This window comes from Sparus aurata, chromosome 13 (genome assembly GCF_900880675.1).
Source record: "Sparus aurata chromosome 13, fSpaAur1.1, whole genome shotgun sequence".
In the NCBI taxonomy this organism is placed as follows: Eukaryota; Metazoa; Chordata; class Actinopteri; order Spariformes; family Sparidae; genus Sparus; species Sparus aurata.
The window spans coordinates 2,838,681-2,856,660 of NC_044199.1; the positions used below are offsets into that span (position 1 = coordinate 2,838,681).

Consider the following 17,980-nt stretch of genomic DNA (forward strand, 5'->3'; position numbering starts at 1 on the left):
GGGTCAGGCTGTAGGAAGAATCAGTGAGTCTGTTTTGTATTCTGTTGGGAAGGTAAAGACCCCTGGAGTCCAGATGAATTAGTGTGCGCCTGTTGTACATCACCTTTAAGGGGAGACTCAATCTGAAAAATGGGATTTGAATGGTACATTCGTTTTGTGAAACAGTGTTTGAGCTGAGTTTATTCAACAACAAAAAAAAAGACGTTTTGTAAGGTCACAGATGATGAACATGGTGGAATTTTCTGGGAGGGGAGAGGATTATTTTAGAGACGAGGCGAGAAGACGAGACGCGGAGAAAAAGAGAAGAAAGGCAAGAGGGGAGTCGAGGGAGAGATTAGCGGGAGGAGGAGGAGAGAAAGCATCGCGAGTGAGGAGAAAGAGAAGCAGACAGCAGAGTGAGGCGAGGAGGATGTGGAGGGAGAGAAAGGAGGGAGGACCCGGGGGAGGTATCAATGAGTCCATCGATCTGTCCGTCCAGCGCTCGTCTGCCGTCCTGTCACTGTCTTCCCTCATTTATTCAGATCATCAACACGGGATGGATTTCCTCCGTGTAGCTTCTTTGCATTTGAGTGTGATCGGGATGAATGGACAGATCACAGAGGTGGAGAAGAGAGGAGGAACAGACATGTGCCACAGTCTGGATCACACTGTTAGAACGAGCTTCATCAGTCCAAAGTGAAGAGTTATGACTACATATTTGCATACACAGCAGGACACTCCAAGAAACTGGCTCCATTTGCTTTAAAACGAGGGCAAATTTATGAATGTGTTCCATATTTCATGAGAGGTTTTATGAGCGTGGAAAAGATATTTGCAGAGTTGCATTTTTCTTTCTTTTTTTACGAGAGATCATCAGCCTCGTCGAGAACTTAATTTGCATCCACTCGGCTATTTGCTCTTAGAGTTTAAATTCAACATGTCACAAGTGTTATATTTAAATGTAGGAAATATACTTACAGCCAGTAAGTTTGACATGTTCGATACGAGAAAAAAGATTTCTCCAAAACCGTTTATATATTAGTCATCTCTTCGTCACAAAGCAGATTTCTCTGTCAGATTAAATGTCGGGGATTTCATGGTAATCCAAAGACCAAGGAAACGTCAAGGATTCATCCTCAGAGAACCATGAATGTCTGTACAAAACACCACAGACATCCATCCAATAGAAGCTGAGATATAATTTGTTCCAAAGACGACTGGAATGACTCGACGAGGAGTGAGGTGCATCTGCATAGACGATAAAAACACCTTTAAAAATCTGAGAGAGGCCTTGTTGATACGTTTTTGAAAGTTGCATATTTAATTCTAATGTACACGTTGAGGTCAAAACCTTTTTAACCTTCGTGACTCCTGTCAGATAAAAACATCATCTCAGCTCGAACTGTGTCCAACGTTTGTGGATCAAAACGTCGAATGTGGATTTTCAGACTATCATCTTCAAGATGAGACCAAATCTCTCTATGGATGTCAGTTTTTAAGAAACAAACGAGGCTAGCCGTGTTTTTAGAGTAGCTACTCTCTGTTGCACACTGTGATGTCACTGCTGACATATTGTGCACCGTCCAAAATGTAACCTAGGCTTTATTTGTGAATGTATATGAGTCAAACCTTCGTGTAAAAGCATAATTACGACGAAAGAGGCACTTTTAAGATTTACCGTATTTTCGTTTTCGGGTCAAACTCATTTTCAATGGGAGTGCTACGGGAACTTTTACACTAGCATCAAAATCTCTATTTTTAAAACAGTAAGAAGTCTCGACACAACATGAAACTTTGCTGGTAGTATCACCAGGGTCTCTACACATGAACACGAGCATTGAGAACATTGTTTGTGTACACAGAGTTTACTAAAAAGAAGGTTTTTGAACAACTCACGTTAGCAGTAGCTTGTTCCGCTCGCCGCCGTCCTGCCAGTGGAGAAGTGTCGATCTCAGAATGTGACGTAACCTGGAGGACAGTTAAGGTGGAACGCTCCTAAAGCTTAGTTCCATATAAATGCAGGATAATTCGTTGTTTTGTCATGAGCGAAAAACAATATTGACCTTGAAGTTGAAAAAGGAGCCTCATATAAGAAACAATACTAAAATCAAAAGCTGGAAAAGTCACGTGAGATCTCGCGTGGATAGTTGTTGCAGGAAGACAGTAGTTCCACCTTAACTGTCCTCCAGGTTACGTCACATTCTGAGATCGACACTTCTCCACTGGCAGGACGGCGGCGAGCGGAACAAGCTACTGCTAACGTGAGTTGTTCAAAAACCTTCTTTTTAGTAAACTCTGTGTACACAAACAATGTTCTCAATGCTCGTGTTCATGTGTAGAGACCCTGGTGATACTACCAGCAAAGTTTCATGTTGTGTCGAGACTTCTTACTGTTTTAAAAGTAGAGATTTTGATGCTATTGTAACCTATCTTTTTGTTGTGGCAGCCCTCATTAGATTTGCCATGTATTCATCACACAGGAGGTGTAGTTTTATTGTGAAGGGGGGGTGACCGGAAGTGTGGTTGTTGTTGCCGAGCGCGGAAGTTGACAATGGAGGAGAAATAAAGTACGGCACTGTTGCCGCTGAAGACGGCCATTCGTGTCCTTTTATTATTTTATTATTCACTCAGTATAGGCGCCCTAAATCTCGGTTACATTGGTGGCAGCGGTGGGATTTTCCCTACGTGGATAGCAAGCGTTAACGACCGCCGAAACAGTTCGCCGAAGTTTAGCGAAGTGGCTAGCTACCGCTAGCATCGTTAGCTTAGCTGTTCAAGTGTAATTAGCATAACGTGTATGCCGTGTCGTCAGACCTGCACTTCGCGGTTAGTCATTAGCTCGGGTCGAAGAAACAAAACGACTGAAGCTGCAAATATGTGGAAGTTTGACCAGGACCCACTGCGTGACAGAGAGCGACGCGGTGAGAGGCCATTAGCCAGCGGAGTGAGGATCGAACTCCCGCCGCCCTTCACCGGAGAAGACAAGCAAAGTTTCCCCTGCTGGGCCAGACAGTACGAAGTGGCTGTGAGAGCACTCGTGGGAGGCACCAGCGATGACTATGACTTTGAACTGGTGAGAATTTTGCCAACACGGCTGACCAAGGCTGCTTTTCTCCTGTGGGACAGCCTGCCAGCGGCCGTTCAGGCTGATTATCCTGCAGTTAAAGAGAAGCTGCTTGAGGCTTTTGGACAGAGACATTTTCTAGATTGTTTCAGAGCTAACCTCTCGGCTCGCCCCCGCGCTCCAGGGGAGAGCTTGGACGTTTATGCGGCGGACATAAGCCAGCTAGTGCAAGAAGCCTTCCCAGGTTATGGTGACATAGCCCAAAAAGAGGAGAAATTTCGGAGGTTCCTGGCGGGGCTCGACCCAACTCTGCGAGCTAAATGTCACGAGCAGGGGGCTACTGACTTGGAGGAGGCCCTGATCATCGCTGCCCGATGTGAAATGGCCAGAGAGACTTTGAAACTGGACTATGTCAAATTCCAAGCACACCACGCTTCCCCTGGGGGGAGTGCAACTGCCATGGTGCACTCCATTTCGGAGGGAGGAGGTGCGTACAAAGCTATAGAGAAACTTTCTGAGGACATGAGAGAAATGAAGCTGGAAATGAGACGTATGACGGAAGAAAACAAGCGTCTGAGAGTCAATAGCTGGAGGGATGAGTGGAGAACCTCTTCCCCAGGTTGTCAGTGTGTGTGTGGGGAACAGGGCTGCCAGTCACGTCGCCCTCGGGTCGAACCGAGAGGGCGGTCACCGGACCGTCGCTGGCCTGAGCAGAGAGCAGAGGGGGGCCCCGGGGACAGACCGCCTCCCCGTGCGACCTATGATGACAGAGCGCCCTCTCCAACCTGGCGTGGTCCTCGACCTCCCAGGGGCCCCTTTAATGATGACACACAGAGACGCCGAGGAGTACGGTTCCTCTCACCCAGAAGGGAAGACACCTCCAATCAGCCGGGAAAAGAGGTGTAGCTGGTGTTGCGGCCCAGACATCAGCTACATCCCCTATGGGCCCCCTGGAGGAGGAAACAGGTACTTCCCCCACAATTAATACACTGACACAGGACACTAAAGGGCAACAGCACACCTCCTACGTGAGAGGGAGCATTGAAGGGACTGAAGTCAACATCCTGGTGGACTCAGGCGCAACAGAGTCATTTATAAGTGCTGACTTCCGCAGAACAGCCCCAACACTGCACAAGCGCCCCCTAAAAGCTGACTTTGTTGCTGCACGGGCTGTGAATGGACAGATGCTGGATACCTTAGGGACCATAACAGCCACGTTACATCTGGGAAATAATTCTTGGCAGCATGTGTTCCACGTGCTTCGGGGGTCCACACAGACAGCACTACTGGGCCTGGACTTTCTGGTTCCAAACCGTGCCCTTCTGGACTATGCTCATGGCACACTGCAGCTATGGGACACGATCGTCCCGCTCCTGTGTGGAAAAGACTTGATTCCAGAGTGTTGCAACGTTTCTATAACCACTGCCACGACACTGCCTCCCCTCAGTGAAATGCTGGTGCCGGTCTGTGTGACACCGACCAGGCCCGTGGACCAGTCTCCTGATTTTGTGGGCTATTTAAAGCCCAACATCCAGAACAAATGTGAGTGTGTGGTGGCTCATGCGGTGACCTCCGTGGAGAAAGGGGTTACACTGGCCCGTGTGTTAAATCCCACACATCAGGACATTACACTGAGAGAGGGGACACATCTGGGGGAGTTTTTCTCTGTGGACGAATCAGAGATTGTGCCACTCACACATGCTCCGGTCAAGACAGTCTCTGCTATTTCGTCCACTGAACTGCCCTTGGTGTCCCTGCAAGAGTCTCCTGCCAGCCAGCAGCAAAAAGAAAAAATAGCTGCTCTGCTGGCAGAGCACCAGGAGATATTCAACATGACGAAAGGAGTGGCTGGTAAATGCACCCTCATCAAGCATAGCATCAAGACAGGCGACCATCCTCCTATAAGACAACGGGCCTATCGTGCCTCTCCAGATAAGAAGGAGGAAATTGATAGGCAGGTGGAGGCCCTATTAGAGGATGGGGTGATAGAGGGAAGCTTCAGCCCCTGGGCCGCACCTGTCGTTCTTGTTAAGAAGAAGAACGGTGAGTGGAGATTTTGCATTGACTATCGCCGCTTGAACAGTATAACTGTGAAAGACTGTCATCCTCTCCCCAGAGTGGATGACACGTTAGATGCACTGGCCGGCTCCCTCTGGTTTAGCACCTTGGATTTCTCGAACGGCTATTGGCAAGTGGAGGTCGCAGAAGAGGACCGCGAGAAGACAGCCTTTACCACCGGCCGGGGTCTCTACCAGTGGCGGTCGATGCCGATGGGCCTCACCAACTCACCTGCCACGTTTCAGCGTATGATGGAGCTGGTGCTGAGGGGACTTCCCTGGCAGGTGTGTATGGTGTATCTCGACGATGTCTTGATATACAGCCCTACGTTTGAGGACCATCTCTGCAGCCTCCGCAAGGTTTTCTCCAGGATTCAGGCAGCTGGCCTCAGACTTAACCCTAAAAAGTGCCACCTCGCTAGAGACCATGTAGTGTTCCTGGGACATGTGGTGTCCCGCCATGGCCTGCAGCCTGACCCCCGAAACACAGACAAAGTGAGGAGTTGGCCCACTCCCAAGAATCCAACTGAGGTGAGGGCCTTTGTGGGACTCTGTTCATATTACCGCCGTTTTGTCAGAGACTTTGCACAGCGCGCCGCACCCCTGCACCGCTTAACTTGTAAAGATGTGCCTTTCCAGTGGACGACAGAATGTGATGCAGCCTTTGAGTACTTGAAAGGGGTGCTCTCCGCTGCCCCTGTAGTCACTATGCCGGACTTCAACATCCCCTTTAAAGTGTACACGGATGCCTCCATGGAAGCGGTGGGGGCTGTGTTAGCTCAGGATAAAGATGGACTTGAACGAGTGGTGGTGTATGCCAGTCAGTCCCTGTCAGCCACTGAGAAACGTTGGTCAACATTTGATAGAGAGCTGTGGGCTGTAGTGTGGGCTGTGCGCCAGTTCAGGCATTACATTGGTGCTGCAGCCTTCACCATTGTAACAGACCATAAGCCTCTGTTGGGCCTGCGTGGCATGTCCATTGACAAAGATCCTACAGGAAGAAGAGCAAGATGGATATTGGAACTGGACCCTTTCAACTGGGTCATGAAACACAAACATGGACATCAGCATGCTAATGCTGACGCTCTTTCGCGGAGACCCCCTGAGTATGAGTCTGAGGCCACAGGTAGCCGTCAACAGGAAATGGCGGCTCATGTGAACACCATAGACTCAGAACAGGAGGCACCTGCTCCCCCCTCACACCCCCCTGGGCCGCACCTACCAGCCGGCGTTCTCCAGGCCGCCGATGCCACCACTAGGGGGCAGTATAGGGACATGAACAGGGAGCCAGATGACTTGTCTTTCTTGTCTTCACTCTCACAGGATGGAGCTGGCGTTGCGGAGCTGCAGCGGGCTGATCCTGACACTAGCAGAGTACTGGACTGGATTGGAAGTAATGGTTCTCGGCCTCCTCGGGACCAGATGAGAGGTCAGCCTCGGCGGCTGCGTAAATTGTGGACTGAATTTCCTCGTCTCTCTGTTGTGAATGGTCTTCTATGTCGGACGGTGAACTCCCCCACCACGGGGGGTGCAATTTGTCAGGTGGTTGTGCCCTCCTCGCTTGTCCCAGAGGTGTTGCAGCATCTGCATGGAGGTCCCATTGCGGCACATTTCTCAGCAGACAGAGTATGGGAGAGAGCGAGACAGACTTATTTCTGGCCCTTCATGTTTGGAGATATTCAGCAGTGGTGTGAGCAGTGTGTCCCCTGTCAAACCCGCAGGGCCCCGGTGCCCCGGCACAGAGCACCGATGGGGGGGGTTCAAGCTAGCCGACCATTTCAGAGAGTGGCCACAGACATTCTAGAACTGCCAATGACTTCTAAAGGTAGCAGATATGTGTTAGTAGTCGAAGACTACTTCACCAAGTTTGTAAATCTGTATGCCCTCCCTAACCAGACAGCTCAGTCAGTAGCACAGTGTTTGTTTGACGACTATGTGCTGCTACATGGCATCCCAGAGGCGCTTCACAGCGACCAGGGCCGGCAATTTGAGTCGGAGATTGTGCAGAGACTATGTCAACTTTTGGGGATCACTAAGACCCGCACAGCCCCTTACAATCCCAAATCAGATGGCATGGTTGAACGTTTTAATCGGACTCTTATTAGTCAGCTGGCGAAGGCGTTGCTTGCCACTGGTGGAGAATGGGATGATTACCTGAAATCTGTGGGTTTTGCCTACAACACATCTGTTCATGCCAGCACCGGTTACACCCCATTCTATCTGGTTCATGGACGCGAAGCCAGGGTCCCAGTGGATGTTTTGGTGCCATCACAGCGGGGCCGCTGGGGGGTCTTTTCATCTCAAGGGGACTACGTGACCTCGTTGGTGGAGAAACTGGAGACTGCCTTCGGTGCTGCCAGACGGTCCAGCACCTGTGCCCGGGAGAAACAGAAACTGTATCATGATGGAACAGCCCGTCACAGGCCCTATGCTGTGGGGGATCTGGTCTGGCTCCGTAATCCTACGGAGGACCGGATGAAACTCGCGCCTCACTGGAAGGGCCCGTTCAGGATCCTGGCTGTGTTGGGCTCGCAGGAAGACGCTGGTCTGACCTATCGCATTGGCTGTCCTTTGGACTCTGACGGACATGAGCAGGTCGTTCACTACGATCGGCTGAAGCCATACACACTGCCTCTGCCTCCCGGTTCCCTCAGCAGTTCTTCCCCTCCTTCGGTCCTCTCACGGCTGGAAGATGGACTGTTTCATGTGGCTGAGGAACCACTCATCGCGGGTGGTGTAGGGTCAGAGTCTGCCACGGGTTCGAGTGAGCCCCCACCACGGCTGTCTCGGTTTGGGAGAGCTGTGAGGCAGCCTGTTCATTTCAAGGACTTTGTGACTGTTCAGTGAATGTCATGCTTTGAATGTATGCATAATGTGTGACGCAGTGTTGTGTTTCTTGGGGGGGGGGTCTTATCTGTATTTGCAGTTTGATTAAGGCCTGTAGGGATCTATGTTTTGTTTTTCTGTTATGCAGGCTCAAGACGGTACTGTTAGGTTATGAGGAAGGATGTGCTGCTCTTTACTGTTACTCCTTAAGGGTTTGAAGGTGTATGTGTCTTACATTTGACCTGTTAATTGATGCTGGTCATGTGTGAAACGAGGACGTTTCTTTTTTTGGAGGGAGGGAGGTATGTAACCTATCTTTTTGTTGTGGCAGCCCTCATTAGATTTGCCATGTATTCATCACACAGGAGGTGTAGTTTTATTGTGAAGGGGGGTGACCGGAAGTGTGGTTGTTGTTGCCGAGCGCGGAAGTTGACAATGGAGGAGAAATAAAGTACGGCACTGTTGCCGCTGAAGACGGCCATTCGTGTCCTTTTATTATTTTATTATTCACTCAGTATAGGCGCCCTAAATCTCGGTTACACTATCGTAAAAGTGCCCGTAGTACCAGTGTTAATTTCGTTGACTAAGACTATGACGAAAAATATTCGTCAATGAACCTTTTTCACGGACGAAAAGTAAATGAACACTAAATAAAAAGTCAGATATAATGACGAAGACTGTGACGAAATATAACTGACGCTTTAGTCAACGAATAAAAACGAGACGAAAATGTTAGGATGGGACGAATGGAGAAGAGATCCAATCAGAGAGAATCTCTTGAGGGCCGGTTGACCGATGCAGATTACAGCAGAGCCATTCTGAAAAGCCGCGGCAAGCTAAACAGGCAGCAGCATTTACACAGAAGGGCGAGATTGCAGAACTTCGCACAGTTTTGTGGACGTTTTCACAAGAGTTAGGTTGTTTACATGATATTCAGTTGCACAGCTTTGGCGGATTTCCGCTGACTTCGCTCGTTAGCAAGACGCTAGCGTTAACGGTTTGCAGTGCACCCGGTCCGAGGGCAACGGCATGCCTCATGAACAACAGGAATGTCGGAGCTAAGTCCAGGACGAAAACGTAGAACTGATATCTGGGCACACCTCACATATGACAGCCAGACCGTCTGCAAACCGTGTGGAGCAAAAACACCAACAAACTGAAGCGACATTTACAGAGAGAGAGAGAGAGACATGACATGACATTTTCAGTTGACACAAACTGATTGATTCATTGTTATTAATTACTTATTGACTGAGATTAATTGATTGTAACTATGATTGAGTCAATCATAGTTACAGTATCACCAACAGTATAGATTATAAGTAATTAGTTGTAAATATAGTTTTCCTTTATTGTTATTATTTTCTATTTCCAAACCCATGCTTTGGCAATATGTACAGTGTTGCCTCATGCAAATAAAGCCATTTGAATTGAAATAAATTGAGAGAGAGAGAGATTTATCACTCACTAAGACTAGACTAAGACTAAAACTCTTATATTTAGTCGACTAAAACTAGACTAAGACTAAAAGATTTCAGATGACTAAAATATGACTAAAACTAAATGGTGTGTTATTCAAAAGACTAAGACTAAATCAGAATTTGCTGTCAAAATTAACACTATGTAGCACTCCCATTTAAAATGAGTTTGACCCGAAACCAAAATACGGTAAATCTTAAAAGTGCCTCTTTAGTCGTAATTATGCTTTTACACGAAGGTTTGACTCATATACATTCATAAAAAAAGCCTAGGTTGCATTTTGGCGAGAGTTTCGCTTAAAATGCATATAAAGGTTTTATTGCACTCATGAGAAGAAGGTTTATGTATCAGACGTGACTCTTTACAGTCCAGCAGGACCTACAGAACATTTCAGGCCACACCACCTGAATTATTCACTGCGCTGCCCAATAAAAGACAATCTGGAGTCACAGCGCCGCCGTCTCATCCATCTCACTTTGCTCTTCTGTTTCTGTTTCTCATTCAACCCAGATCTCTTCTCCTCTCTCCTCGCTTCCCTCTCTCCTCAGTCCCAGGCAGCCACATAAACAGCAGATTACACCGTCACCACACAAAGACTCAGTGTAACTCTGCGACATTCACAGCTACAAACAAAGAGAGTGAAGAGAGGGGGAGGAAAGAGATGACAGACGCTCGTCTCCTGAAAGCTGCCCATCACATTCTCGTCCACTTCATCAGCTGATGTCTCCTCCGCCCACGCTCCATAAGCTCAAAGTCATTAAGCTTACTCTGCGAGATCAATCGTCAGTGATAATAAATACTTTATTATCAGCGAGAGAACTCCTCTGCAGACACATCGAGCTCGTCTCCCCTCTGAGGGAACAAGTGCTTCGACTGAGCAAACGATCAGTCGATCACACAATCAATTATTCAACCAAACAAACGACCCGGCCTGTAACTTCAGCTCAGGTGATTTACAAGATCTGCAGTTTTCTCTTCGCAGCTTTGAGGCTGAGTGAACTCGGGGATGTTTCTGGCAGATCAAACAGAGAAGGTGTTGTTGTCCTGCAGCTGTGAGAAGGAGGTGAGCTGGTCGGAGTCTGAGCTGAAAACCTGCTGACTGCAGCGCTCGGCTGGCTGCTGAGTCGCGTCCCACCTGCTCAGAGCTGGAGCTCAAACATGCACAGACACACAAAGACTCTGCACGTGTAAACACAACAACACACACACACACACGTATGGATATACTGACGGCTGCAGTGTTGTATTGATGCTCATGAAGGTTTGGCTCAATACGAATTATTTAGCTGCATGGCTTAAATAATCATTTGAGTTATTATGTTTATTCTGCCAGCAGCTAAACTTATTTCTTTGTACGTTATTACAAAAACATGAATTTCTAACAAGATATTATTTCATGTCAGTGTGTTTCCATTAGTTTGAGTCGCCCTACGCATTCATTAATATTTAAAACATCTGATTGTAGATTGTTTGATCATTTCAACACAAGAAAGTAGCTGAAAATCACAAAATATGTGTAAATATACATCAAAACATACATTTATTTGAGTTGTTTTATTGCCTGGAATAAGGTAAGAACACTCTCCTGTGCTTTAAATATGAAGCTAGCCAGCAGATGATTAGCTTGGCGGGGTAAAAAGCTAACTGACATTTTGGTTTGTGTAGGAATTTTATAAAATGACATTTAGTGCGTTAATTATCAAATGTTGAGGTGCTGGTAGACAGATTATGTTTGAACAGAGCTACTCCAGCTGCTTCACTTCCCTTTCGCTTCCATTCTTTACGCTGATATAATTTAGCGTTCAGACATGATAATGCTGATGTTTCCTGTCAGGAGCACTGACGCTCCTTTTGGAAACTTTAGGAGCGCGAGCACAAAGTTTTGGTACCATTTACCATCTCAGCCGTATTATTTATATCTCTACTGATATCAAGTAGATATCAGAAGTTTACAGAAATGACAATGTTGTTTTTTATGTTTTGTACCATGACGGAAACAGCAAAATGTTACCAGCAGAAACTTTGCTCCTTGTGTTTCACACGGTAATATTCACAGACATATTCAAGTGGCAGGTTGATCCTAACTACATGTAAATGGACAGAATCAAGAGCCCTGAAATATACAGAACTTTTCTCTCATCTTAGTTTTCTTTGTTGCATTTAATTGGACTTGTTGACACCGGTCTGTCTGAGCTGGTTCACATAACGCAGCTTGTGATTGACATTAATCCTCATAGAGTCGTAGTTCAGTTCACATCAGCTGATTCAGTTGTTTCAGGTTCCTTCTTGTGCTAATTATCTAATATTTAATTATTGAAATTGATGTGGGTGGAAACCGCACATGGAAGCACGAGCATCAGTCCCAGATAGACAAATAAATGAATATAAAGTGGAGTGTGGGCGTGTGTGTGTGTGTGTGTGTGTGTGCGAGGAGGTGTTAATGTACACTGAGTGTATGCAAGCATGTGTGTGTGTGTTTGTTTGTGTGTGTGTAGGTGTGTAGCAGTGTTTGTTACCTTGGCAGGTGAAGCAGTGAACATGGAAGTGTGTGTTTTTGACGCGCACCACCTCCCCACGACACACCTCCCCGCAGCGCTCACACACGATGGGAGAGTTTCCTCGACTGGAGAGAGGAGAGCTGCTGTTGTTGTTGCCTCCATACAGACCCGACTGGTACTGAACTGAAGGAGGAGAGGAGGAGAGAGGAGGAGAGGAGAGAGGAGGAGAGGAGGAGAGGAGAGGAGAGGAGAGAGGAGAAAGGAGGAGAGGAGATCAAAAACATGTCGCTTGTTGTCAGTTTGACGTCCTCTCTTTTGTCTTCCTTTCAGCTGAATTCAAACATTTGATCAAAGTCTGATTAAATGTGGAACGACTGTCACAAAAAGAGATCTGACACATTTTCTCTTTCTTGTGTTCTCACAGGGACGCGTGACAGACACACAAAAGCTTTAACGTACAATGAGTCTGAGAGACGCTGCTCAGGTTCGTCTTCTACACGCTTTAAACAAATCTCATCCACAAGTCAGCTACATGATTCTTTACCAGCTCCGGAATATAATTTCTTTATCTTCATCTTTCACGGTCTCCTCAATCCTGGTGGATCAATAAACCAAAAACACACTAGTCGATACACAGAAACACACAGAGGCCGACACAACACGGTCACACACACACACACACACACACACACACACACACACACACACACACACACACACACACACACACACACACACACACTCAGATCAGACGGAGGACGATAAGTGACTCCTGGAAAGTCTGTGACTCTGTCGGGAGGATCAGCACGACTTACACTCTTTCATTAGAATGTAGCGGCTTAAGAGACAGACATGTAGAGAGACATGTAGAGAGACATGCAGAGAGTCATGTAGAGAGACATGCAGAGAGACATGTAGAGAGACATGTAGAGAGACATGTAGAGAGACATGTAGAGAGACATGCAGAGAGACATGTAGAGAGACATGTAGAGAGGCATGCAGAGAGACATGTAGAGAGACATGTAGAGAGTCATGTAGAGAGACATGTAGAGACATGTAGAGAGGCATGCAGAGAGACATGTAGAGACATGTAGAGACATGTAGAGAGACATGTAGAGAGACATGTAGAGAGTCATGTAGAGAGGCATGCAGAGAGACATGCAGAGAGACATGTAGAGACATGTAGAGACATGTAGAGAGGCATGCAGAGAGACATGTAGAGACATGTAGAGACATGTAGAGAGTCATGTAGGGAGGCATGTAGAGAGACATGTAGAGAGACATGTAGAGACATGTAGAGAGACATGCAGAGAGACATGTAGAGAGACATGTAGAGAGACATGTAGAGACATGTAGAGAGACATGCAGAGAGACATGCAGAGAGACATGTAGAGAGACATGTAGAGAGACATGTAGAGACATGTAGAGAGACATGCAGAGAGACATGTAGAGAGACATGTAGAGAGACATGTAGAGAGACATGCAGAGAGACATGTCAGAGAGACATGTAGAGAGACATGCAGAGAGACATGCAGAGACATGCAGAGAGACATGTAGAGAGACATGTAGAGACATGCAGAGAGACATGAAGAGAGACATGTAGAGAGACATGCAGAGAGACATGTAGAGAGACGTAGACAGACATGCAGAGAGACATGTAGAGAGACATGTAGAGAGACATGAAGAGAGTCATGTAGAGAGACATGCAGAGAGACATGCAGAGAGACATGCAGAGAGACATGCAGAGAGACATGTAGAGAGACATGTAGAGAGGCATGTAGAGAGACATGTAGAGAGACATGTAGAGAGGCATGTAGAGAGACAGGCAGAGAGACATGTAGAGAGACATGTAGAGAGGCATGTAGAGAGGCATGTAGAGAGACATGTAGAGAGGCATGTAGAGAGACATGTAGAGAGACATGTAGAGAGACATGCAGAGAGACATGTAGAGAGGCATGTAGAGAGACATGTAGAGAGACATGTAGAGAGACATGTAGAGAGACGTAGACAGACATGTAGAGAGACATGTAGAGAAACATGCAGAGAGACATGTAGAGAGACATGTAGAGAGACATGCAGAGAGACATGCAGAGAGACATGTAGAGAGACATGCAGAGAGACATGCAGAGACATGCAGAGAGACATGTAGAGAGACATGTAGAGACATGCAGAGAGACATGAAGAGAGACATGTAGAGAGACATGCAGAGAGACATGTAGAGAGACGTAGACAGACATGCAGAGAGACATGTAGAGAGACATGTAGAGAGACATGTAGAGAGACATGAAGAGAGTCATGTAGAGAGACATGCAGAGAGACATGCAGAGAGACATGTAGAGAGACATGCAGAGAGACATGTAGAGAGACATGTAGAGAGGCATGTAGAGAGACATGTAGAGAGACATGTAGAGAGACATGTAGAGAGGCATGTAGAGAGACAGGCAGAGAGACATGTAGAGAGACATGTAGAGAGGCATGTAGAGAGACATGTAGAGAGACATGTAGAGAGGCATGTAGAGAGACATGTAGAGAGACATGTAGAGAGACATGTAGAGAGGCATGTAGAGAGACATGTAGAGAGACATGTAGAGAGACATGTAGAGAGGCATGTAGAGAGACATGTAGAGAGACAGGCAGGTTTAGTAAAAAGACTAACTGACACAGTTTCCCAAACATTCTTCATTTACTCTCATAAATGACAAAGAAAATCAGAAATCCTTAAATGTACGACATAAATATTTGACATTTCTGCTTGAGAAATGACTCAAACGATGAGTGGATGATCAAAACATTGAATCATTTTCTTCTGATCGACTAATCGATTGATTGTTGCAGCTGCAGAGCAGCGATAACTGGACTGTGCTCTGAAACACAAACACTGAGAGACAGAAAAGGGCACCGTGGGATTAAACCTCTTTCATCCTCGCTTATGAAACTGGTCAAATCCCTCTTAGGGAAACTAGTCCTTTCTTTACGCTCTGCATCACACACACACACACACACAGACACACACACACACACACACACCATTGTGTTTTCAACAACACACCCGGCAGCAGAGGGAACATCTCACCCGCTGACAGCAGATTTGATCGATACTGAATTTGATTTCCTGTCATCGACCGAGCAACAACTCCACTGTACTCTGCTCCGTTCAATTACATTACAGTTAATGCTGCTGCATCCCAGAGTATTATGTAATTGCAGCACGCACACACACACACACACACACACACACACACACACACACACACACACACACACGCCCGTAGGTTAAGCTGATGACAGCAGGAGGGAGACAGAGACGGTTGTGGATCTATAAATGTGTTCAGGAGGAAAAAAAGATAAAACTGGGACAAAAATGTTTCCCAACAAACTGTATCATCAGTGTGTGTGTGTGTGTGTGTGTGTGTGTGTGTGTGTGTGTGTGTGTGTGTCTGTGTCTGTGTGTCTGTGTGTGTGTGTGTGTGTGTGTGTGTGTGTGTGTGCACCACCACAGAATCTGGCATTGGTTCTGTAGCCAGATGGCAGCACAAGGACTGGAACCACAGACAGAGAAAGATCTGAGCCACCTGTGTGTGTTTGTGTGTGTGTGTGTGTGTGTGTGTGTGTGTGTGTGTTGTGAATGCTTGTGTGTGTGTGTGTGTGTGTGAATGTGTATGTGTGAGAGAGAGAGAATGAATGAAACCTGTGACCCATTAAAATAAAGTTGCTTCACATTTTGCACATTGACAACCAAAGACACACACACACACACACACACACACACACACACACACACACACACACACACACACACACACACACACACGTGGCCTGCATAACCTCTCTTACCAACGATCCTTGCATTATTTTTATATCTAGTTTTATTATTATTTAAAATTTTGGCTCTGTTCTGTTTGTTTTCTCATGTTTCCTCTGATTGATGGATTGATGGATTGATTGATGGATTGATGGATTGATTGATGGATTGATTGATGGATTGATTGATGGATTGATTGATTGATTGATGGATTGATTGAAACAACCTTAACAAATTGTCCACAGGCTCGTGCAGACAGACGAGCAGGTCTCATCTTTACATCCGCTCACATAAATACAGAAAGAAATGCTTCAGATTGTTCCCTGGAGCTTCTTTCAGGCGTCAACACACATCAAGTGAAATCCTTGTTCAGAAAAATGAAACCAGGTGAAACAAACTCCCCATTTGGATGATTTGAATTTTCCAGCTCACTTGCAGAATGCAAAGATTCAGAGGAGCATCTGAAAGAATCGACCTGTTAATCACCTGGAGACGCCTCGATGTTGTTTCTCCTTGTAACGTACCACAGTGAGGAACACGGATCAGATCCCACAGATTGAATTCTAATCAAAAATGAAATCTAATCAACTCTATTTACCTGCAAATTCTCCTGTAAATGTCTACAAAGTCTGGACTGTTGGACGTCAACACATTCTGACCTTTGACCTCATGGATAAAAAGCAGTAAAAGTCTGATCTGAAGTCAGCTGACAGATAATCCTCTTCTGTCCCCCGGGAGAGTTCTGTGGATCCGGTCTCTCAGCCGGGCCTCTGCTACACCGACACGGTCAGAACATCACCTGAGCCTCCGTCAGGTTCAACACCTCCCCGAGCTGAGAGCTGCTGTGTCACGTCTGCAGAGCCTCAGCTTGTTTGGGGGGGAAATGGATTTTGGGACTTGGTGGTTTCATGTTAATAAAAAGCTGCTCTGTGTGCTTCTATGTTTAGACGCGGCAACATTTTAATATGTGGCTGCCTGGAAAACAGCGCAGAGCGTCTGCAGGCGTCTCCTCTGCTCACCAGAACATCTGAGCGGCTGTCACACCGGATATCACTGATCCCAATAAAAACTGATTTCTGAAAACAGCTTCCGCCACAAAAAAACTATTCTTGAGGAGCAGATTAACCAGAAAGCTATATGGATCCCAACACACACACACACACACACACACACACACACACACACACACACACACACAGTAAAGAAAATACTGATGACTGCTGTCAGTGATCAATACACAATATCAGCCTCTGTTTCTAACCTCCACTGACACACAGCTGACTGATGACATGATGAAATACAGTGTCAATAAGTGAGTGAGTGATCAATAACCTCAGTGAGGGATCAATAACCTCAGTGAAGGGCTGTTTACGTCTGCTTCAAGTTAAACCCTCCCAGGACACTGTGCTATTGATCAGACAGGAGCACACACACACACACACACACACACACACACACACACACACACACACACACTGCTCACCGTTGGTCGGTCCACTCATGATGTGAAGAAGAAGTCCAGCAGCCTGAGTGAATCCAGTCCAGAACCCTCAGTTCAGCCTCCAGCAGCCGGACAGAAGGTCCAGATATGAAGGAGTCAACTCCCTGTGTCAGTCCGGACCGGACTCTCCCTGCTCCCTCTCTCAGTCTGGACCGGACTCTCCCTGCTCCCCCTGTCTCAGTCCGGACCGGGTTCTCCCTGCTCCCTCTCTCAGTCTGGACCGGGTTCTCCCTGCTCCCTCTCTCAGTCTGGACCGGGTTCTCCCTGCTCCCACTGTGTAAGTCTGGACCGGACTCTCCCTGCTCCCTGTCTGAGTCTGGACCGGGTTCTCCCTGTCTGAGTCTGGACCGGACTCTCCCTGCTCCCTGTCTCAGTCTGGACCGGGTTCTCCCTGTGTCAGTCTGGACCGGGTTCTCCCTGCTCCCTGTCTCAGTCTGGACCGGACTCTCCCTGCTCCCTGCGGATCACACTGTCAGTCAGGACCACTGTTCCCCTCCACCCTGCGTAAAGGAAGCCGGCTGAGGAATTAAATCGAAACTGACTGGTACCATCCTCTTCCTCCTCCTCTTCCTCCTCCTCCTCCTTCACCTCCTCACGCCCTCCGCTTCAGCCTCTCCCACCCAACAAACCCCGGCGGTGCTCTGGTCCTCTGGTCCGGCTGCAGAGGTCCATCCCTCCCTGAGTCAGTGCGCTCCGTCCCGCCTCTCTGTGCGCTCCGGAGCTGTTCTGCTGCCCGGTGAGTTCTCAGCTGTCACACCGGCAGGACGAGCTGCT

At 47.2% G+C, this 17,980-nt stretch overlaps 1 protein-coding gene across 4 annotated transcripts in view; it reads right to left on the reverse strand.

Annotated features, from left to right (window-relative positions):
- LOC115594512 (actin-binding LIM protein 3-like) overlaps positions 1 to 17,980 on the reverse strand; it is a 60,328-nt gene extending 42,348 nt beyond the window's left edge. For 2 of the 4 annotated variants that reach the window (XR_003986504.1, XR_003986503.1), the window contains exons 1-2: positions 17,189 to 17,980; positions 11,922 to 12,086 (exon numbers count right to left, since the gene is read on the reverse strand). Coding sequence is in view for 2 of the 4 variants with exons in the window: in XM_030438622.1 (XP_030294482.1) it covers positions 11,922 to 12,086; positions 17,189 to 17,207 (184 nt within the window). In the remaining 2 variants the exon portion in view is untranslated. The remainder of the gene's footprint in view (positions 1 to 11,921; positions 12,087 to 17,188) is intronic. The other 2 variants (XM_030438622.1, XM_030438623.1) reach the window with 2 other exon arrangements.